The sequence below is a fragment of the Dermacentor andersoni genome, chromosome 5, assembly GCF_023375885.2.
Source record: "Dermacentor andersoni chromosome 5, qqDerAnde1_hic_scaffold, whole genome shotgun sequence".
Classification (NCBI taxonomy): domain Eukaryota; kingdom Metazoa; phylum Arthropoda; class Arachnida; order Ixodida; family Ixodidae; genus Dermacentor; species Dermacentor andersoni.
The window spans coordinates 180,635,903-180,659,719 of NC_092818.1; the positions used below are offsets into that span (position 1 = coordinate 180,635,903).

Consider the following 23,817-nt stretch of genomic DNA (forward strand, 5'->3'; position numbering starts at 1 on the left):
GTTTTTTTTTTTGGTATCGTAGGAGGGTAATTTAGAAAAATAGCTCACATTATTTCCATTTTTACGTGCAAGCGTATAACTGGCCAGCTCGTGAAATCGGCGGTGTTTGTCTGAAGCCGCGAAACAAGCAAGCGAACGAGGAGGACGCCTGGGCCTCCATGCTGGCTCCGGTTTGTCTGTAAATTTCGTCTGCACATTTAATTAGCCCTATGGGCAACCACGACGCAGAAATCTGAGGATAAAACTCGTTAAGCGTCCTTCATACTCTTTAAACAACTGAAATTGCGCTGCTGAAATGTTTGCTATTAATTGATAACTAAAAACATTTACGAAGAACCAACCCCACTTACTTTTCAAGAATAAAGCATGCATTAGGAGGTGATTATTTCCGGCGATGTATTGCAGTCTGTTGTGAGGGGTGTTCCCCTTACCACCGTGCCTTACCCGTACGCGGAAGCCAACCGGTACTTCTACCGCCACATCCTCAAACAACGCGTCCGCAACCTCTGCAACCAGATGCGCAGCGTCTCAACGACATCGTCTCAAAGCGCTATAGCTGTCACAAGGGAAGAATGCGAAAACGATCATAATGATGAAATGTGGCTGCGCCCTTTGCATCGGTGCTATTCCGCCCCGTTAGTGTATGCGTCCTCTAGTTCTACCGCTGTGTCGCGCGTCACCACTGTCCAAGTCTCGCTTTGGTGATGCGGACTGCCGCACTGCACCAACCGCATCTCACCTCCTTCGTGTTGTAGCGCTGAGCCACTCGGATCCGCAAACCCCAGTGCCTGCGATAGTGTGGTGTGTGGTTATAGTGCCTAGAATATATTAGCACAGTGTGGTGCCCTCTCGTTGGTGTAGAAACAAACAGGCATGATTATGATGATGTAATGGCATCCACTTTGAAATGGGGCGGTGAAAAATAGTCACCTAGTCTGTTTGATTTAATTATGTGCGCTATACATATCTTTTTATCTAGAATTTTCGTGTACATCTCCATAATCCTTTTTTTCCCTTCAAAATCTACCTTGTATCGCTAGCCATGTCCGGTCTTATCAATCCCTTCCCTGCTTTTTGTTTCACGGATACTGTTAACGTCTCTTGCTTATCTCGATTGCTGATCAGCTGATGTTTCAGTCCACTTTAAACCCAAGCGCTTCTGGAAGTACGCAGGAGCGCACCGCAAAGTAACCCCAGAGGAATGCCGAGCGAAGTGGGGATGGCGAAACAAGGCGAAGCGTCGCGGAGGAGAAAGCTAGGCGGAGGCGCGCTGGGTCAACACCTCCTAGACAAGTTCTCTGATGGCTGGGTTGACCTGCCACAGGTTTTCTGTTCGACTCATACGTACCGGGTTCGTCTCGTGATAACATCGTCCTCGCGCGCCATATGCTGTTTGTGCGACAGAAAGCGTGTCGGCGGCTCAATCTCGCGTGCGCAAGGGGAGGAAGAGCTCCGATTCCGTCGAGCGCACGGCACCGAGGGAGGGGGTGTTATACTTCGGCCACGCGTGGTCGCGCACGCTTTATCTTGAAAGCGATCTGCTTTGGAGGCGCATAATAGGTGGGCCAATGGCTCGTAGCTTTGGGTGTGCTGTGTTCTCACCACTCAATTTGCGTTGAAGCGATAGACAGCACGAAGGTCACTTAGCTCGCTGCTGCTGCCGCGATTCCTCACAGCGGAATTTTAACGCGAAAGCGTTAAGCGCCCCCTTGTCGCAGAAATTCCAACGTCCAGCGTCGATCGTCGTTTCGGCAAAAATCTTTCCGAACCATGCAAACCCAACCACGTAGACCCTCCGTGTAGCGCAAAGTTACCGAACTAATTTAATTTCTCAAAGTAAAATACGCCAGAAAAATCGTAACGTACGACTTACACAACCTATAGACATGATAGCGTCGGAGTGTAATTCAAATATACGAGAAAACATAATTCTGTTACGCGGAAACTCAAACACAAACCCATCTTCCAGCGTTTCTACCGTAGCCCGGCCACGGCGTCCGAGATTTGCCTGCGCGCGCAAATCTTGGAGGCTACGAATCGGCGCGCCTGGCTCCTTGCAGCACATCCAGATGGCGCTCGCCTCCACCACAAAATTGGCTATGAAGAGCGATCGACTGAGGAATATGGAAGAACGTAAATGGGCTGGGAGAGTTTTCAGGTATTTGTACAGGAAATACATTGATTCATAGTAAAGGAAAGGAACTAGGAAGCTTACCAGGAAGTAGGCGACCTGTATGGTGAGCAACATGGCAACAAAGAACGTCAAGCGGAAAGTAAGAGAGGCTGAGATAATCTCATGGGTGGTGGCAACGGAAAAGAAACCTGCTACGAGTAACTAATGAGACAGACAGACAAAGAACTTTATTTACAAGGTCCTGAGAAGCTTTTTCCCTAGCACAGATCTGCGGGCCGCTCCCACGTGGGGACTGGTAGGCCGAGCCTAACCGCCGCATCGTGGGCTTTCTAGACAGCCCAAGTTTGCCGGGAAATTTCTGAGCTCTGGATGACAGAGCTCCATCCTTCTTCCGTGCGATTGGGTCCCTGTAACGAGGGGCATCGCCAGAGCATGTGTGTGAGATTGCCAACAGCACCACAGTCGGGGCACGTAGAATTAAAAGCCTCTGGAGTGATCGTATGGAAAAGGGCCAGGCTTGGATAAGACTTAGTCTGAAGCATGCGTAAAGTGGGCGGCAGAGGTCTAGCCAGTTTGCTATGAGGGGGAGGTTAAGTTCTCCTACCCAGGTGATAGTGCTTAGCGGTTTCGTTGAAAGAAGTGAGAGTGTCCCGAAACTCGAGAACCCCTGAGTCTGAGCTCGGACACTGCTCCCGCGCGGTGGGTTAGTGCGCGCGCTTGGGAGTGGGCGATGTCATTGAGATTGGGAAAGGAGTCAAGATGAGGGTCGAGGTGCGCCGGAAACCACGTGATGGTGTGCGGAGAGGTTATCTTGTTCTTGAGAATCTTGTGAGCCTCCTCAGCGATGGAACCTGAAGCGAAATCCCTGACCGCCGATCTCGAATCAGTGAAGATTTGTGATCTGATGTTATCTAGGAGTGCTATAGCAACTGCGACCTGCTCCGCTCTGGTTGGGGTTGAGCATTGCAGGGAAGCCACATTCACTGTCTGTCCCTTGTGATCAACGAGGGCAATGGAAGTTAGACGACTGTCCATATTGGGCTGCGTCGACAAAACATATGCCGAGTAGGGATCGTCCTTGGTACGCTTGAGGAGGGCGAGGGCTCTTGCCCTGCGTCTACCTACGTTGTGTTGAGGATGAACATTACGGGGAAACGGTGTGGAAAAAACGAAATCAAAAAGAAACAATTTATGGTAACTCAAAGGGAAGCTCATTACTTTTCGAAGCGAGATCAGGATGCCTTAGAACACCCATTTATAAAGCAAGATATAAGAAGGAAGAAGCATGTGCTTGCTGCGGTAAACTAGGGAAACGATGGAGCATGTTTTATTAGGATATGAAAATATCTACCCAGCGGTCGATTTAGGCATCTCTGGCCTCCTTGAAACCCTTGGGTTCAGCGAGAGCAGGGGGAAATTAAGTAAACATGTCCACAGTAGAGATTAGTAGCGGCGATTGGAAGATTGGTGGAAGTAGGGAAACGACAAACAACGGAGGCGTGCAAAAACAAAGTTCACGATAGGGATTCAGAAAGTTTGGTTATGGGAATTCATCGTGGGTTTCTTTTCCTTTTTTTTTACATAGGTAGGCCATTAGGTAATATAATAACAAGAGCTTGGTGGCGTAACCAACCGCCCCGTTCCAAAGGGGACGCTCATAGCATCCATCCATCCATTCATCGCGGCCCACGCAAGATGAATGGATGGATAAAACTTTATTGGATCTATTTCAATGTGGTTGGGCTCCTAGACGTCCGGGAGCCCCCTGGCCGACATCTCTAGGCAAGCACGGTCCACCAGCCAGAGCTGGACATCCGAGCAAGTGGCCCGAAGAGCGGCTTCCCACAAGGAAAAGGAGGGTTGGGAATAGGCCCTACCGTCATGGGCGTGGGGCAGCTCCACAAACAATGGAAAAGATCTGCCCGGGGCGCTCGGCAGGTGGTACATTATGGATTATGAAGACCAGGGTAAAATAAATGTGCCAGATATGGAGAAATAAATGCTTTAGTCTGGATCTGGCGCCAGATTGAACACTGGTGGGCGGTAAGGGAATGGTGAGGGGGAGGCAAATCTCGTCTACTACCCTGTAATGCGTAGGAATCTGGTGGTAGGTGCGGATCCCCTCTCCTGGTTTTTCCATGGGGTTGGGTGAGTGGTCGTCCAGGGTCCGGAGGGAAAGACCTCGGACATCCGCATTAACGCACTCGTTCCCGGGGACACACTCATGCCCAGGCACCCACGTGATAGTCACCGGGTGGGGAAGCGAAGGAATGTTTTGTAATATGTGTGTGACCGTCTTAGGTGCTACTCCTTGAAGGAAGTAACGGTATGCACTTTGGGAATGGATATTTCTGTAATGGTCGAATCCGCAGCCGCATGCGCCACTGCTAGGGCCAATGCGACCCCCTCAGCCACGTTGGTGCGCGCTGTTTTAATCGAGGCAGAGATGTTAATGCGTCCGACCTCCGTCATGGAATCCGCCGTGACCGTTCCTTTGAGCGGACCGATCGCGGCGTCGACATAGCAGGCGTCGTCGCGATTTTGATAACGTCGGGCGTAGTAATCAGCCCGCGCCTTACGTCGGCCCGGACAGCGGTGGGAATTGATGTTTCGTGGCAACGGTTTGAGTTGCATGCTAGCTGCGAGTCTTACAGGAATGGGAAACCACGGCTCTTCTATCGGTATTGTGCCGCTTGACTCACACCCCAGAGTTGAGAGTAGGTTTCGCCCAGTGGGTGTTGTGGGAGATACGGGTGGTTCTCCTCCGTACTCTTGGGACAAAGGAACGACAACACACGGTAGTGCAAACAGTCACAAGGGCATTTATTGCACCTTTCATGGATCAATGCCTGCTAGCCGAGTTCATATCCCCAAAACATGCCGATAGGCGCGCGACAAATCTAGAAGTCCGACTCACCGCGTCCTCGCGAGCGAATATGTTCGCTCCATGCTGGATCCCAACGCCTGGTCGTTCGCGTGTATAGTCACGCGAATCGTGGCGCGTTCCAAGGCGGCCACGCGAGGCGGTCTCGCAGATGCATCGGTCGCCGCGCGCTCGCGGGAGACGTCCTCCGCCGCGCGCCGACCCGCCGGGAAAAGAGACAGCCCCTTGTCCCTCGGCGCCCGAGTAACCCCGCCGCGGTGCGACGGTCGCGCCATCTCTCGCACCGCGCTTGTACCACTCCGAGCGCCGCGGGCCACGCGAGCCGTGCGGGAAAACAGCATAGCAGGGGATGCGCTATGCGGGAAAAACATCAGGGGACGCGCGAGAGTCGCGCATCCCCACATCCCCCCAACCTTAAATCACTTCTTATACCGGCGAAACATGTCACACGGTCTAAAATCAACACGCGCTTCGCGAACAAGGTGGTACATGCAACAGTGGCCGCGCCGGGGAAATGTCCACACGCTGTCCATAACATGCGAGCCGACTGTCCTTGGGGTACACCGCTGGCGTCCGCCGGTCACAGCAGCAGCTTTGCAGACTCGACGGCATCATTCCAGGTCAGGACTCCGGAAACGACGACGCAGTAGTCGGTACGAGCAAGTGTCGCTCGCGCCGACGCGCCCTGCTGGTAAGAGCCGCCGTAGCTGTCGGTGACCGCAGGCTCCTTTGTCCGCCGCCGAGGGTTGTGAGCTGGATGCAGGAGGCCGCCGAAGTCGCTGCGCCGAACTGGCCACAGCATCACCATCGCCCGGGGTGACTCGATCGTAGTCCGGGGCAGCAGCGCAGACGATGTGCAGGTGACAGCAAGCCAGGGGTGACTCCAATCACGCTGCGTAAACTCAACACACTCGGCAAACACTAAAGTAGTGCAAGGGAGAGGAATTCTGCAAGCGCATCGCCCACGTGGTACGATGTTCAACTCGGCTAGCAAAAGATCGGGCAGCTACTCAGATGCTAAGTTCACGTGAACGAAGCTCGCTTTCTTGAGTCGAACGAGTAATTTCAATTCGTGCGAGGCTAACTAGAATGAGGGAAGCAACTTGCAACACCTCAACGCCACGGTCCACCAGGTTGTGTCTCTCCACGTGCGACAGGCAGCTTCGTAAAGCCTTAGGCCTAAAGCGTCGCTACCCTGACAACAACCGGCATCCAAAAACAACACTCAAAATGAGCGCAAAACAGGCAGCCGCGAGGAGACGTTAGCTCTGTGAGGTGGTCCTACTCCGCTCGGTGCACACAGCATCCGAGTTGACGGCGCCCACCGTCCCAGACGGTGTCGGAGCGCCCGGTGCCAGGCCGCAATACCAGTCAGCCCGTCGTGGCACCCGTGGCCCGCGGCCACCCGGCTCCCAGAGCCGCGACTTCATCCGAGTCAAAGAGATAGAAGAAGCTATTTACATAAGAAATTCGGACCACCCACGAGGCTTCCGTACTCACTCGCTTCAGGCTTGCCACTGCTCCGCGGGCGCTCAGCCTCGCTCTCCCAGGATGCAGACCACGTGGCTCTCGTACCGACGAATGTCATTAAAAAAAAAAACACTTGCGAAAAGGCTTAGCATGTTGACATGTTCAAACACACTACAGCCTCCGTCGCCTCGCTCAAGAAAGCACGCCGCCAACGCTAGCGATCAAAATCCACGCTAGCCCTACGCTTCGGTTCAAACAAAGGTCTCGAACGAAGCAGAACTGTTAAATCTATCGTCCGATGCCCCAAGAGCCCCACGTTGGGCGCCAGATGTGGGAGATACGGGTGGTTCTCCTCCGTACTCTTGGGACAAAGGAACGACAACACACGGTAGTGCAAACAGTCACAAGGGCATTTATTGCACCTTTCATGGATCAATGCCTGCTAGCCGAGTTCATATCCCCAAAACATGCCGATAGGCGCGCGACAAATCTAGAAGTCCGACTCACCGCGTCCTCGCGAGCGAATATGTTCGCTCCATGCTGGATCCCAACGCCTGGTCGTTCGCGTGTATAGTCACGCGAATCGTGGCGCGTTTCCAAGGCGGCCACGCGAGGCGGTCTCGCAGATGCATCGGTCGCCGCGCGCTCGCGGGAGACGTCCTCCGCCGCGCGCCGACCCGCCGGGAAAAGAGACAGCCCCTTGTCCCTCGGCGCCCGAGTAACCCCGCCGCGGTGTGACGGTCGCGCCATCTCTCGCACCGCGCTTGTACCACTCCGAGCGCCGCGGGCCACGCGAGCCGTGCGGGAAAACAGCATAGCAGGGGATGCGCTATGCGGGAAAAACATCAGGGGACGCGCGAGAGTCGCGCATCCCCACAGTGTTCGGTTGAGACGCAGAAGCTGATTACTCCTCTGTGCCTCTATGCCCACGCAAGAGGCCGCGTTTCTACGAGAAAGCTCGCCTTCGTGCACAGCGTTCGCCGCCAGCGTTTGGCGGTAAGCATTATGGTTACATAACCTGCAGTTGCCGGGAAGTGTGAGAGGCAGTCAGGGATCTTTGAATGCTATCGCATTCCACTCTTAAGGGCGAAGCTTAAGCGTCCTCTAAATTTTTAACAGCGAGTGTCCGCGGTCATCGAGTGCGAGGTGTTCATGTTTGCCTCTGCACGCTGACACCATACTAGGTAATTCAGATTGTAAGCGAATGCTTACGACGGGGCGTTCTAATCCGGCGGTTGCCGCGCGAGCCCCGTCTTGAATACGATCTGCCATGCGCACAGTGTAGAAGTCTACACACTGTTCCATACATAACAGTCAACGCTGTGGAGGCTAGAGAGACTTTTTGCAGTGGCTTCGTTCGCACTAGGATATAGTTAGATGTTTTAACGCGACAGCGTTAAAGAGCTCGTGTCGCAGAAAAGCCGGTGTCGTCGGCGTCGGCGTCCGCGGCGTTGGCCGTGAGCGATAAATCCAGGCAGGCACTTCATGAATAAAAAACAACTTGCAAGATGGGCTGGGTGGGAATTGAACCAGGGTCTCCGGAGTGTGACGGAGACGTTACCACTCAGCCACGAGTTTTTTTTCTTTATTGCCTTGCTTTTCATAGAGTTTACGAGATCGGAAGAACAGATTAACAAGGTCATAGTACCGACAACCGTCAACTGTTTGCTGACTACAAGTCATCAGTATTTCGGCATCTGCAACAACATTTCTAATCTTGGAACCCACTCTGGTACATACGACTGCACCTTCTGCACTTCGACAAAATGGGAGACCGATTCGCAAAAATTCTAGCGTCAATATCCGCATTGTGTACAGCAGTCCGAGTTCGCCATATACTGTACAGGCCCAGGAGCATAACCAGATCGAAAGGCACACCATCGTCGTTTTCGACCGTGAGATAACGGATTCCATGCGGACTTAATGGCAACTCTTTTTTCAAGGTTCTCTGTAAGATGTCCCAGAAGAACACTCCACCCCAGCAATCTAAAAACACATGCTCAATTGTCTCTGGTTTTTTGCATAACAAAAAATGAGTACCCCACGGAACAAATAAACCCTTTGTTCGATGCTTCAAAGCGGTGCAAAAGCGCCTCTAGTGAATGCGGTGTTGCCTTAGAAACGAGCCGTAGAAAGTTATACTGCGGTGTATATCGGTAATTATAAACATGTAACTTACAGAAGTCGCAGTTACACGAGTAGCGAAGTGCGTTTCCGCTACATTTCTTCAGCGCTTTCCGCACACGCAGAGCCATCTTGCGGCAAACACAGAAGACCCCCTCCTCTCAATGTACGGCGCTGCCCCGACAGGTGGCGCGCCACGCGCGCATTGGGTAAGCATTGGGGTTGTGCGGGGACAGGTGCGAGGCGCGTCGCGTCCCGGACTCCTCTCCCCTGACGACGTTTCTCCTTGCTCCCTCACGGGTTGCAGAATCAAGCGTCCTTCCATTCTTTAGATCAATATCTGCCTATCTCTCTGCCCGTGCCGATCACGACGTTTGGCTGGCGTGCATCGTTTCCCCGGGGCTCCGAGACACCGAGTTCTTTGGCTTGCTCAGGAGCACGTTTCGTTGCCGCGCCGAACGCTCCGTTGCTCGACGCTCACCGCGTCCGATGCGGGGCGCCTCGTAAGTGATCGCTGCGCCGTAGCCCATTGTCTTACACCCCTTGGCGGGTCGACGGGAACGCTGTCGCGTTCCACTTCGCTTAAGCGTCCTCCAATTTTTTTTTACCGCAATCGTGCGCAACTCCTTTTTTAGAGGCTCAGTATTGAATGAAACAAGTTTTAATCCTTAGAGACAAACACACTGTAGTATACGGCTGCTAAATGCTTTGTTTTAGATCATTCTTACTTTTGTTGTTCTTTCCGGGTTTTTATTTGCAGCCCGTCGGAAGGAACCTCACGTGCATGCTCGCGCGAGCGAACGCTGTTGGCGCGAAGCGAAGCATGGACGGAACGCGCGGAGTGATAACTTGACCGAACTTCTTGCGTAGCTTCCACAGCGTTGACGTATGGAACGTAGTATTGGGGGCGAGGAGTTACGGAGTCGCCATCTGTCGGAAGGGTCGGAAGCGCCTCCCTTGCGTAGTATGCATGAGGGATCATGCGACGCGCTCCTCATAGGTTTCGCTTACGGCGCTCTATAAAAACAACACGCGGCAGCCCTCCTGGACATTTATGTAGGTGCTCTCAAAACGAAGGAAGTTTTTGACTGCCGGTATAATAATCTTGGACAAACTGAAAGCACAGAATCGTTTACAGACGCTATCTCTTTACCGAATACGTACAGTGAACGCCACTGCGCGCGGTCGCCGCGATGGAGTCTCCCGAACCGGCTTCTTGCGTGAAAGGTAGGCAAACGCCGAGAGTAAGCTATGTGAAATATGTTCTGTCTGTATAACCAAATGGGGCATAACAGAGTGAAGCCTCAATGCAGCGACCGACTGCGCGTCTGTATGCATGTCCGCGCACAATGTTTTGCTTTCGCTGTGAGCGCGTTTTCGCACCGTGCCGTGAGCTTTAGGTCGCAGCATATGAGCATTTGACAGCACACTAGGAACCATTGTTGCGTGGACGCTATCAGAACTGTTCAAAAATAATTTCATTATAGAGACTTCGACGCCTACGGCGACTGTGATGTGCCGTCGCGACGATTGAATCTTTTTTTGTCTTCTAAATTCTTGGACATTTCAATATTATTTCGCAAGTTGCGTAGCACTGTGTGTTTATCGGCCTTTTCAGCGTGCGATTTGCCTCTGCTTCTTTTCCGTAATCCAGTGCATTAATTCATAACACAAACATGACCATATGCCATATGCCTTTTTTTAATGCGCTTCTTACCGCTCCCTTTCCATTCCAGTGAACTCGCCAGAATCTACTATCAACAAGTTCATAGACCTAATAAAGCGTAATGACATTAGCCGGGCAGTGGGCGAGCGTCTCAGCTAGTGCGCGTTTTCTGCTGCTCACCGAGTATCGCGCAGTCCCGGCGCCGTAGCAGAAATCTTCCTCGCGTCTGTGCTTGGTGCATACCCAAGTTGTAGCCGATGGCTGTCTGCCGGTTCTAAGTTTCGCCAGCCAAGCTTCAAGCAGCTCCTTGCCCTGCGGCTACGTGTGTATAAGGCTGACACCGGGCTCCGTTGCATACGTCCGGCACTGCGGCACCGAGCAGTAGCCTACCATGCTGCACGCCTCCAAAGGCAGCCACTACCTATTATAGTACTTTCATATGTTCACAAGCGCACACCCAAGACGGTAAAGCCTGACCACTTAATCAGAACGGCGGCGCAGGTGGGACTTTAAACTTTCGTTTTCAGCTCGCTTCGGCGCTTCCGAAGCAGCCGACGCGGCCGCTGTGTCCACATGATCCCTCATGCCACGTCACGCCGACGGTGGCGCCAGGTTTTCCAGTGGTGGAGCTCGCCCCCATATCGGGGGCCGATAGCGTCGTGTGCGCTACCCATACGCTTGAGTGTCACCCACATTCACGAAGTGAAACATCACTAACTTTTTTCGTGATCCTTTAAGGGTTCTTTTTTTTTCTTTTTGCCTGTTGGCGAGTGATCTTTACGCCACTAATTTCGTGTTTCGCGGTATCAAACAGATTGCGGATTATTCGACAAGAATTCGCTAAAGAGGTGCTAAGGCAATGAAAATGAAATGATCGAGGACAACGGAGCATGTTATCACAGCGCAGGTTCAAATGTATCTGTTCATCATAAAAAGAATGCCGACAATCTTTGATGGTACAATCACGAAACAAGCAGCAAACAGTTCTTAGTGGGCACAACTCGTCACCCTGCAGTACCGACCAAGGGATACCCTTCTCTACAGTCTGCCGTCGCACGGTGTCGAACACTGCGAGTGGCATCCATGCCTCCGTGCCTCTATTCTGTGCAACATGGAGGGTTCTAAGCGAAGCGCCTTATTTTTAATATATGGCAGTATCTGTCACGACTGTGTGCGTGTCTGTCAGCCTCCATTATCCCTGCTGCAATGATTCCCCCATCTCATTTTCAAACGTCAGAGAATGCAGTCTCCTCCCTTTCCTTACTTTAGTATGTGACAGTGTGCATTGCACAGGGTTGTGGGGACTCCAGAAATTTTGACCACCTGGGGTTCTTTAACGTGCACCTAAATTTATGTACACACGTTTTTGCATTCCGCCCCCATCGAAATGCGGCTGCCATGGCCGGGATTCGATGCCGCCACCAATGTATGACAAGGTATGGACAACTTAAGTGATAAAATGGTGTGGCAATATAACCCGCATATACCGCATGTCATATAGCAAGGCCTGGCTTATACATACATGGTCCATTATGAAAGTAATGTGCATTTTCTGGGAAAAATAGATTTATTGACCAGACCTGTACAAATGGTTAAAATTCTTCAAAATACTCTCCCCCTGCATCAATACACTTGCCCAGATGTATCTGCCATGCTTGGACTGCACCCTGAAAGTCCTTGACGGGAATGTCTCTCAGGAATGCTGTAACATGCTTTTGGATGTTTACCACGGTCTCCCAATGCTTTCCCTACAGCGCTCTCTTCAGTCGGGAAAAAAGAAAAAGAAGTCGCACGGAGCCAAATCAGGACTGTAAGGGGGGTGGGGGATTACCGGGGTGTTGCTCCGGGCCGGGAAGTAGATAACAATGAAGGACGTGTGGCTGGGGGCATTGTCATGGTGGAGCTTGACCGTGTCTTTGGTGTTAGCCCTCAGGCGCACGACCCGGCGTTTCAATCTCTTGAGCACCTCCAGGTGAAAGGCCGAGTTGACAATTTCTCTCTGCGGTACAAACGCAAAATGGACGATTCCTCGGGCATCAAAGAAGACAATGAGCATTGTTTTGATGCGAGACTTGCTCATTTCCACTTTCTTGGGGCGGGGAAATGATTTTGTGTGCCGCTCGCTGTTCTGCCTTTTCGATTCTGGGTTGTACTTGAACATCCAGGATTCGTCTCCGGTTAAGACAGAGTTAAGAAAGTCCAGCTCATTTTGAATCAAATCCAACAATTTTTGACAGCTCAAAACTCGAAGTTCTTTCTGATCTTCTGTAAACACTTTCAGCACAAGCTTCGTGCAGACCTTGCGCATTTGCAGATCCTCGGTCACTATGCCATGTACCGCAAATGTGGACATGTGTAGCATAGAAACCTCGCCACATTTGCCGACCGGTTTTACCGCGCTGCCATGGATAGTCGTGTCATAATGAAATCATGCGCATTACTTTCATAATGGACTCTGTATACCTAAATATAGATGGGAATTTCTGCTCACGGGGACGCCGGTGCCGGATGCCTACACAGGATTTCTACGGATATCCACTGTCAAGGTCATGACTGAACTTGTGCCATGTACACGTTCACAAGTATTAATTCAATACAAGTATGCTTTGTTTCCTGTGTGTTGCATGTCTGTTGTGTCTCGTGTGTGCATCACTTCATTTATCATGCACACACTTCATTTATCATTGCATTCACGTAAAGTAGCTCGCAGGGAATGCCGCCAGACAAACATATATAGTTTTCATTAAAGAGCCCCTGTTTCTCTCTTTCGATATCACTTCATTTGTTCTCAAGTTGAACCCTGTCACATGCCATTTCAGGGTAAATGATGCTCTAGAGAGAGATTGGTCTCTCCATACAGCACAATTGTCTGCATGAATTTGTGGAGTCTATAAAAAATAGAAAAGAAAAGAAAAATAACTCAATTTATAAGTTTGAATACGGAAATTTCACTATGATTTTGGTTTAACCACTGAATGATAACTTCATCAAGCACTAGTTACAGTCGCGAGATTTATGAGCAATACCATGACAGTGAAAAAGAATGCAGGCATTGCAGAAACCACAGAAAGTACAATGCATAAATTACTAAATGTGACTGCATTTGTAGCCTCCACACTTCTAAAAGTTATATGGCTAATGTGCTAACAAAGTCTAATGTGGTGCATCCTATCTCTTATATGGTTAGAAAAACATTAAGAAAACTGCTCTTGGTATTGTGTGATGCTGATTGAACAAGAGCTGGATCATTTCGAAAACAAATGGCCAAGGCACGGAATGTGGCAAATTGACCTACGTAAATTGCATCATGTAAGTATACTGCTCAAGCATAAGCTATGAGATAAAATGTCACTAGTGAACCTGAATATTAATTCTCAAATTTACTAAAACATTATGCACAAGAAATTGCAAATGTGCGGGACTGTTCTCTCCTGCCCATTGACAGCGTTTTCAGTGAGCATGTGAACCAAGGAAATTACCTCACCAGTATTAACAATTGATATAGCCTTTAATCACATGAGCATGCAGCTCGACATGATGGCTGAATGTGCAGCTGCTAGACATGAGTGTCATCGCAGTTGCCTTCCCTAGTCGATTCGATGCCAAGGTTCTCGTTTGTCAGGAAACTGCACTCCTTGAGGTCCAGTATACCACGGTACGTGTCCTCCAATGTCACTACTGATGGTATCCTGTGAGTAAGACAAAGGAGTCAGCTGTCACTGCACTGTAACTTCTTTGGGAATAGATTACTAATGCAGCAATCGCGATTTTCACGCTATCAAAACGAATAAACCTGGCCTCTATAATGTGCAAGGCAAAGCCAATATGCCAGGAATGTCAATCAATCATGCTTTAACATTACTGCCTGCTACTGCCACTAACATTTTTGGCAAGAAAAACATACAAAGAACTTAATTCGACACCCCCTCCCCCTTTTTTTTATTCAAGTAAAGCTGCTGCAAGCAGTGATTTGCTACTGCAACAAACTGACATGCATGCATCACACAGAAGCTCCAGTAACCTTGTTCAAAATAAAGAGAGCACCATGGTGATGGTTGGCCTTTGAGAGCAATTAATGCAGCTGTCTCCTGTAAAGTTCTTAGAATAACTAAAATGACATCCGCAGTTCTGTGAAAAGTGTCCACAGGGAAGTTTGAGTGGCGAGCATCGTCCCCATAGTGAGTGCCCTCCACCACAACAAGCATTCTTTCACCCTGTGGTTTTTTGTATGCAGCATGGGATGTCTGTTCCTTTATTGATGCATCTCGGTATGCAGAACACTCCTTTATTATGCAGCCAAATCCTTAATAGGCGTCACTTTCAGTGAGAGTCAGTGTGCTTTGTGACCGATGGATCAGGTGGACTTTAGGACATTAAGAATGGCTTTCGCTGTTCCGTAATTGCAGCTATCATTGAAAAATGCAGGAGAGGAGGTGGCATAGGTAAAAAATGAATGGCTATACTTAAGTTACTACAGAGACTTTAGTCTTTTCTGGTGCACTAAAACTCCATAATTTCACTCTTTAATTTATACCTCTGTCACACGAGCCCGCAAAAACTCTTATGTAAGCGCTCTTTTACCAAGTTAAAAGACTTTTTACTGAAGAGGCGTCACGCGGCAGACACACAGCACCAACAATCTCTTTTGAGTGTTTCCTTCTGGATACGCTATACACAAAACGCGGCGCTAGCATTCGAAACAAAATCGGCCAAACTAAACTGATTTATCTCGAAATATAAAGTGAAAAGTTGCTTTAATATAAAAGTGTGGTAAAACCGGTCAGCAAATGTGGCGAGGCTTCTACCATACACATGTCTACATTTGCGGTACATGGGATAGTGACCGAGGATCTGCAAATGCGCAAGGTCTGCACGAAGCTTGTGCCAAAAGTGTTGACAGAAGCAACTTTGCTATAAAGTGATTACACGGTCTTCAAATAAATTTTAACAATACCAGATTAAGGCACGTTAATCTAAAAGTTTATTGCAGTAGTTTAGAGAGAATTCAACCTGCTTTTGAGACACATTTGACCTCCTTATGAGGGTGCAGAAGAAAATGAGCATTACTGCGTTTACAACACTTTCTGCGAGACATAAATTGTTTTTTACAATGAGCCTAGGCAACAGAAAAGTACGCTTTTGCTTAGTTTCCTTAATATACGATAATTGCTGGCACCCACTGGTTTCGACGCTATTCCTTTTCGGCCGTAAGAGAGATCAACGAACTCTGCTTCCAGTAAAGACCGCTTCTGAAAAAGAGATCACTCTCTGTTGTGTGTCTGCAAGCAAAACCCTTTTTTGGGAGAAGTCTTTTTGCTCAAAAGACTTTCGAGTGCCCGTGTGACAGGGGTATTATATTTAAGAATGAGAGCTTCATGGTGCACTGTTACATAAAATATATACATAATTTAAAAGCTAGGGTGGGGTTATTAAGAAAGAAAGAATGGACAATGACCAAGAAACAGTATGTTTTATATTATTGCGATAGGAATTATACGGACACTTCAGGCGCATTTCTGCCGCCGTGATGTTCCGTATAAAGGTCAAGGGTGATAACATTGTCGCTGCGCACCGTATGCTGTGTGTGAAATGAAAGCCGATGATGGGGGCTCAATCTCGCGCGTGCAAGGGTGGAAAGCGGGGAGGAAGCGCGCAGTCTACCAACGCGCACAAAGCACCGGGGGAGGAGGCGTTCTACTCCAGCAGCTGCTGCTTGCAGCGCAGACACGCAGGCCCTATCTTGAAAGTGATCTGCAATGGGGACAGAGGGCGCCGAGTCCTGATAGCTCCGTGTGCGCTGTGTTTTCGCCGCTTAGTTCGTGTTGAAGCCGAGAGGCAGTACGAAGGTCAATTCACCCGCTGCTGCTGCCGCACTTCCTCGCTTCAGCGAATTTCCGCGATTGTCAAGTGAGATGTGTTCATGTTTGCTTGTGCCTGCGTGATACCATGCCTGTTAATTTAGTTAGTAATAAAGTGAATGTTTAAAATTTTTTATGGTCGATAAAACTAATACCCTTATTCTTATTGCTGTTGTAGCATCCACCGATGCTGCAGCATGAGGACAGTAAGGTCGGTGCTTTCAATCGGCGCCTTGGTCCCGGTTGAGAGCTACTGCCATGGTGCTGGTTGCGAAAGACCAGGAAAATAGAGTTGGGCGGCGTGTGCTCAATGTGCAAGCACAGCACGCACACTTTGGTTCTAGAAGGCTCTAGAGGAGACTCCAAATCGGAAGGTTGTGTTCGAATCATATCCAGGTCACCTGTCAGGAACCGAGGGGTTGCAGCAAAGCGTCAGAACAAGAGGACCAGCATAGCAGGCTTCTGGAACCAACTTGCGCATGCTCGATGTGCAAGCACGTCACGCGTAGTTATTTATTTACTTTATTTTCGTCGTCTTTCGCAGCCAGCACCAAGGCGCCGGTTGAGAGCGCCAACCCCAGTGTCCCCGCTTTAAGGCGTCGGTGGACACTACACTGTCTACTACAATTTTCCTATCACAATCGACGCTTCGCCTTTCGAGCGAAACTGCTACTTTTTTACACCGAAGCTGTTCATGCAGACCCTGTGCCGTAGTTGTTGGACTTCGCTAAAACTATCATCATCAGCAATGGCTCGAGCGTTGTCTTCTTTCACAGCTGGCTCATTCGCACCCTTCAGCGCTATATACCGCGCGAACGCACTCGTGCCATTGCTTCTGCGTTCGTCGTTGTCGTCTTCTTCCACAGCTGGCTCCATTGCTGCTCGTCATTCCAGCGTAGAATTTCACTTCTGTCGTAGTAATGGGGCGGCCGTGTTTACGGCGGTATGAGCCATTGCTTAAGGGGGCATGGTTCATTCATTGTCTGAAGAATCGCAAGCGGCAATGCCGGGCGGACGCTGCTAACCATGCCACCGAGCAAACTTGAGACATCGAACGCAAGCGACAACGGCGGACTGCGGGCATACCGTCACTGACGTAAATATTTCTGTCACAGCCAAACGTGCGTGTAACCTCATTAAGAAACACATAGGCGTCAATTGTCAAACCAATCATCAAAACGATTGCAGCGCCTGCATCTCTAGTGGTGGGCCTTGCGCCCAATATGTGGAGCTTTGGATTAGTGGTTGTGCACATTCCATCCCAGCTTCAACTATGGGACGACCACAAGTAGTGTGTACTCCTGAGGAAGAAGCTGCCTACTGCGAGCGTCAGCGAGAGTTGGCTTGTGAGCGGGCTTGTCGTCATAGGGCCAACCCCAAGCTGTGTGAGTTTAGATGGCAGCGCCGGGAGGCCGATCCTGAAGTGCGCGCCCGAGATTTACAATATAGACTGCTTGCGAGGTTTGACTTGTATGGTGTAACAGTCGGTGTAACTTATGCCGCTTCGCTGTTCGACCATCTTCACAGACTGGAAGGGGAAGCGTTTTTTTTTAAGTGGGGCCTCGTGTAGGGTCCAAAACGTTTTTAATGCGTTAGCATTCTTAGGGTACTTCACGCGCTTTCAGGCGGCCAACTATCTACTATGTTTGTATCGAGCCATTTTCCCACTTCACTGAGACACTGGGTAATCCGTGGCCGAATGGGTGGCGCATCGGGCTGCTGTGCTGAGGTAACAAAGTTTGTGGGGATGCGTGACTCTCACGCGTCCCTTGATACGTTGTTTTCCCACATAGCTCCCATCTCCTGTCACCTGTGCTGTCCGTACTGTCACCTGTGCGGCGAGCTAGCTTCGCTAAGTCACATCATCCGGGACTGTGAGGAGGACTCCGCTCCCTCCGATCTTCTGGCCTCTCCCTTACCTTCATCGTGGGAGGAAGTGCTGCTTAGCTCCAGCCCGGACGTGCAACTCTGAGCCGTGGAGCGAGCCGAAGAGGTCGCCGTCACGCATCGCCTTGCAGCCATCTGACCTTCCTGACGAGCCCATGAATTAGCTCCTCACTCTGACGAATAATGTTCTCTCTCTCTCTCTCTGATAGGTGGGTCAAGCGCGTCAGCTTTTATAGATCAGCCATTGAACGTTTCAGAATAACTGCTGGTGCCTGCATGTCTTCCAGAAAGTTCTACACCATTCGTGTCGCACAGACGTGAAATCACATTGCACATGGTTCGGTGACAACAGACAGCAGATAGAACTGTCGATAACATTCCAGAAACTTCTGACACATGTGGGCGCGTCCTGTGCTGAGCGATAACATTTGTTAGATGGTGAAAAGCGCTCACACGTGAAAGGTAAACAAGTCCACGTGTTAATATATAGCTGGCCGCCGTGGCAGCTTCACCGCAATATGCATCTGCCCATTTTACGTGAAAGCGATGGTGCACGCTCAGTTTCTCATTTCCATAACAGGAAATCTTCTCTGGAGTCATCGCATGCAGCATTCACAGCTATCACCGCCAATCCTATAGCGATAAACATCTTCGCCTGTCTGTTTCACATCGCGTGGTGCTGTCGGAAGCGTAGCGCATGCTTTTAATAGGCGATAACCAAAATGCGCTACCCTTCCCTGCTGCAGACTGCGACCATAAACGTTTTCCGGCTGCTAGATCCCATGTGAACAAGAAAAGGTGTGAGGCGTGCATGATCGAGATTCATCTCACGTGAAGACAACGGTATGCACAGTTTCCTATTCCGGTACCATCAATTCTCTGCCCGGGTCATTGCATGCCGCATTCACAACTATCGCCGCCAAACCTATAGCGATAAGCATCTGTTTTACAGCGCATGGTGTCTACACTGTAAAACAAAATTACACCGTTTGGGTTATATCTTGCCACAGAACAATAAACTTCATCTGTCTTGCCTGCATTTCCTTCCTTTAACACTGCAAGCACGGTACTTCCCAGTAACGAATGGCATGTGCATTATCATCATGACATGGCATTCCTGACAGGAAAGTAGTGGGCACGGCGTTTTCAAGAAAGGAAACGGAAGCAAGGCAGATGACGATTATTGTTGTGTGGCAGATACACACCCCACAGAGTGTACCTTTGTCTGAGAGTGTAGTGCCGTTGGTAGCGTAATTCATGTTTTCAGTAGGCCATAATTCAAACGCGCTGCCATTCCCTGCTGCAGGTGGCGTGATGTAGGCATCATGTTACATTTCGTCGGCATCCGGCGTCGCCCACCAGCTCGACTTCGTTTTGGTTTCCCATCACACTCTATAAACACCACACAATATGAAAACAACAAAACGCGTCTCGGAACGCCGGAGCACCACTAGCTCGATTCGCGTTGACGTCTCGTTCCGCAACGATTCGCATTACGTAGATGTCAACAATAGTTGAGTCTGTCAAATTTTTTTGTTACTACGGATTGTACGTTTCCCGGTTAGTACGTTTTTTTTCTCGCGACTTTTTCCAAAATGTATGAAAGGGGTTCTAGTGTAATTAAAGAGTGCTTATTCTTGACTGAATTAATTTGTATTGAGTATCCAAGTCAAAAGTGTATTCAAGAATTTAGTAATATACCATTAAGCTACCACTTCAAAATCACAGCAACAGGCAAATGATTTTTGAAGTTGATGAAAAAAGGAAGTGATATCAAGAAAAAGGCATAAACAAGGCATGACTTTAAAGCCACAAATCAAAGAACAGATGGGGTAAATATTAGAATGAAGTGAAAAGTGCTCATCAAGAACAGTAGCCTTGTACAAAATGGGCACATGGCTAACATGATTAAGCTACATTTAATGTTGCTTTCTCAAACACCCCAAAATTGGCTGCCTTTTAAGCTGACATGTCTAGGTTACATTTAGGAATGTGTAAGGCACATGTACTAGAGGCTTAATTACATCACTAGGGCAAATATAGTACTCACCTTTCATTGCAAACTCTCTTGAAGGCCATGTTCACTGCACTCCTCATCAATTTTGTGGCAAAGTTTTTGCAAGCCTGCAAGTTATATATTATTCATGCAAAATTCCAATACATAAACAATCATTTATGCAGTTGGTCATCTGTACTTCATCATCAATTACAGCTGAGATATGACAAAAAGACCAGCATGTGTATATATAAATAAGTATATCAAAGATGCAACAAATTTATTTTTATTATTTTTATTTTTTGGTTTAGGCCAAAACATCGAAAATCGAAGCATATTTGTTATGCACTATGCACTTCCTAAAAACTGATACAGTTGCCAAAAACACTTACTTTTGTAGTTATACATATATAATGCACCCATATGCATGCCTAATGTGTCATATCAAGCACTTCCCAGCAAGTGGCGAAATGTAGTACTTACATCAGCCTTCTTATCAGTTACATTTCCTTTAAAATTAAGAAGGAACATAGCTGTGCATCTCTAGAGTTTTTGCTTTTATGAGAATGGGCAGGCACATGGCAATAAATTTTGTAACAAATTGCACCAAAAAGTATGGGGCACACTTACAGAGACTATCATTTCCTCCACAACAGGTACGTCAATTCGTGGCTCTAATTCACAGCTGCTGAGGTGGACACCAACCTGTTAGAAAGAAAGCACAATCTCAGAAATGCACCACGTGAAGAAACAGCGAAGAAGAAACTGCCTGCAGCACTTTTCAATGTCAAACACATGCTCCTGAAAACCATGCACACACATTCACATGGACACAAAAAAAGTGCACCTAATGCTCTAATTTTTAATTCGATTTGTATGGGCGCCACCAGCATAACACCTTATGATATTCATAACCCAATGATTCTGACAGAACTCAGAATGCATACTCTTCCATGCAGTACATAGGCCAAACACAACTATTTTATGCTGAATAATGGTGTGCCAAGCAACAAAGTATATAGTATTATAACTTTTTGTGAGCTTAAGTGTCTGTGCAGGCATTAGCTGTTTGTAGCAAAGGTTCACCTATAGATTCAATGCCAGCTACCCAGTACTTTTAATTGAACTGGTGACTTAGTTGACTATAAAGCAAACAAGAAAATTGGAAAACAGGATATGTGCATGCGTGGGCTATGTGTGCAAGAATACGGTACTTCAGCTGATCGACTGTTGCTGTGGGTGAATGAGTTATGGCAAAATCCTTCAGTTGTAAATGTCATCAACAGGTCCACTGTAGCTCCCCTTATGAGTGCATATGCAGATCAGGACAAACCAGAAACAGATGGAGATGATTACCTCAGAGGCAGCCTCTCGGATGAAGGCAGCCCTTGGAGACAGTGGCAAGTGAATTTTCGCCTTGCGTGGCAAGCACTTTTCTGGTGAGGAGTCACATTTCAACATAGTATTCGTGCGACCATTTGGCTTTAGCAAGGTTGCTCCAGCTTCCTTTGACCCAAGAGTACTACAGAGTTCAGCTTCCTGCCCCATCACATCCACCTCTTCCTCAACATTGCCTGTGTCGTCCTGGGCACCTTCCGTGGTGCATGCAGCATTGGCAAGCCGTGAGACCAGCTCACTTGGCTCTGAGTAGCTGTTGCATGCATCAGCATCTGTAGCTGTGAGCAAGGAAAATGCAGGAGTTATTATGTAAGTGACACATTTGGGTTGATACCTGGGGCTCAAGGTAACGGAATGGTTAATTGCACAGTCCTGGAACACAGGACAGAAAGGCAGAGGGAATGGCACACAAGTGTAATGGCTTCCACTTTCCCTGGGTGAACATATCAGACAACAATCACTGCTGTGCGTCGTCAGCTCTGTGAGCTAAAAGAAAAGGTGGGCGAGATTAAGCAAAGGAGGCACATTTGGGTAGACACTTCAGCTTTATCGTACAGTGCGCTCAATTGCAGTGTGGAACACGCCATAAAAAGGCAGAATTTACAATGCACAGCATAGAACGTCATCTGATCAGCTTGTTCTCTGTTCCCACACTGTACAGCTTTTCAAAATTTGGCATGGCTGGCTGGTTCATCAGCAGAAACGAGTCTTGGTGAACTGCACCGAGGGTTAGAAGCACACAGTGGAAACAGAAAAAGAGAGAGTATAATAGTGCAGACACACAAATGTGCTCTTCAAGAAGTGAGTGTTTAACAACAGTCTGTCACAACCTTGTGCCATATCAGCTTCCTTCTTATATTGCCATCCTTGGGCAATTGTTTTCTTTTTATTTTCCTTTTTTCAATTAACTGTTCTGCCTAGATGTGTACTGATATACATGTATACTGTAGCGCCCAACTGCCATGCTCTGAAATGAGAGTAGCAATATTGTAAATAAAAAAAAAAGCGGTGAAATGAAACAAGATACCACAAACAAAAACCAAGAACCCTGAAGAATCCATTGGGGTCTTTCAATGATCTTGCTGTACACAATTTTCAAATGTGTGATCGCCTGCTCTGGCCCCAACATGTTGCATAACGCATAGCACATGGACTGCCATTTTAGGGCATGGGCATCTTTACATGAAATTGCAACAGAAAGTTCTACAAAATGGAGCAGCATCGAGCTTTAAATGCATGAAATAAACCTGTACACTGAACATGATAATTAGTAAGTAACAGAGTATCTGCTGATTGGTGAAACAGCCATATGCGATCTGCGTCTGTTCACAATAAAACATAACTGCCAAGGCAAAGTTACACAATGTGCAGCCGGTGAGTTTATAGAAATAAACATGAATTAAAAAGAAAAGTGATAATTGTACACAAAACTGAAAAGCCCTCTCAATACAGTCACCTAATATATATCTCTGAGAAGTGTACACTGGCTGTACAATGTTTAATAAACATTTAATGATTTTTTTATGTCTATAATTTATCCCCACACCACTCAAAAGCTTAGTGTTATGGAACATGTGACCTAAGGGACTGATAAGCTGCTTTTTTACTCCAGGTGCAAAGATAAATGAATGTTGAACTTCCAAGTACTTACTGCCAATTTCCATCTCTTCAATTTCATTATCAGCATCTGCAAAATGAACAAGGAGGATTGTAAGTGACATTCAATCACAACAAAGGAGATACAATGCTTGCTTTTATAAAGGTAAAAAAATGAATGCTCAGTGAATGAGGGTGCAGGAACCACTGTAACTGGCATTCTTGAACAAAAGAGGTGTGCTAAATGCACGTGTCCAAGAAAGATACTTTGACAGCAGTTTTTTTCTAATTGCTGCAAAATGCCATCACTTAATTAAACCATGTATCTTGCAATGTTTATTCAACTTAAATATTTATTTTGTTTATCTTCAATACTGTCACTCTCTGAGATATTTTCTACAGTGACTCTTAGGGCCAAGCCAAGCCTAGCCTTTGTGGGATTTTAAAAGCAGAGCTATAGCTTGTTTGTAACAAGATGATACTGCAGATGACTCTGCTGCAACTCAGTGGAGATGGCATTGAGCTGCTGAGCGTGAGGTTGTGAGTTCGATTCTACGCTGCAGCAGCCGCATTTGGCTGGAGGCGAAAAAAAAACACGCTCGCGAACTTTAGTTTTACGTTACAGAATGCAAGGTGGTCAAAATTGATCTGGAGCCCTCCACTACAGTATCTCTCAACCTTGCAGTCACTTTGGACATTAAAACCTGTTAATCAATAGATAGAGAGTTTTAGAAATAGCATACCTAAGGTGCTTTGCTTATGCAAAAATATAAACCTACAGAATACAAGGAAAAAAGATGTACA

The 23,817-nt window shown here is 48.1% G+C and overlaps 1 protein-coding gene and 1 long non-coding RNA gene across 2 annotated transcripts in view; one reads left to right on the forward strand and one right to left on the reverse strand.

The window, feature by feature from the left end:
- LOC129385166 (uncharacterized) overlaps positions 1-23,817 on the forward strand; it is a 67,200-nt gene that overhangs the window by 33,138 nt on the left and 10,245 nt on the right. Inside the window, exon 2 of the long non-coding RNA XR_008612760.1 lies at positions 23,030-23,127. This is a non-coding gene — a long non-coding RNA (uncharacterized lncRNA). The remainder of the gene's footprint in view (positions 1-23,029; positions 23,128-23,817) is intronic.
- The window catches only part of D12 (YEATS domain containing 2 homolog D12), a 34,986-nt gene continuing 24,936 nt past the window's right edge, over positions 13,768-23,817 (reverse strand). Inside the window, exons 13-17 of the mRNA XM_055071381.1 lie at positions 23,069-23,104; positions 21,376-21,695; positions 20,650-20,724; positions 20,074-20,147; positions 13,768-13,967 (exon numbers count right to left, since the gene is read on the reverse strand). Coding sequence (XP_054927356.1) covers positions 13,835-13,967; positions 20,074-20,147; positions 20,650-20,724; positions 21,376-21,695; positions 23,069-23,104 — 638 coding nt within the window. The 3' untranslated portion in view covers positions 13,768-13,834. The remainder of the gene's footprint in view (positions 13,968-20,073; positions 20,148-20,649; positions 20,725-21,375; positions 21,696-23,068; positions 23,105-23,817) is intronic.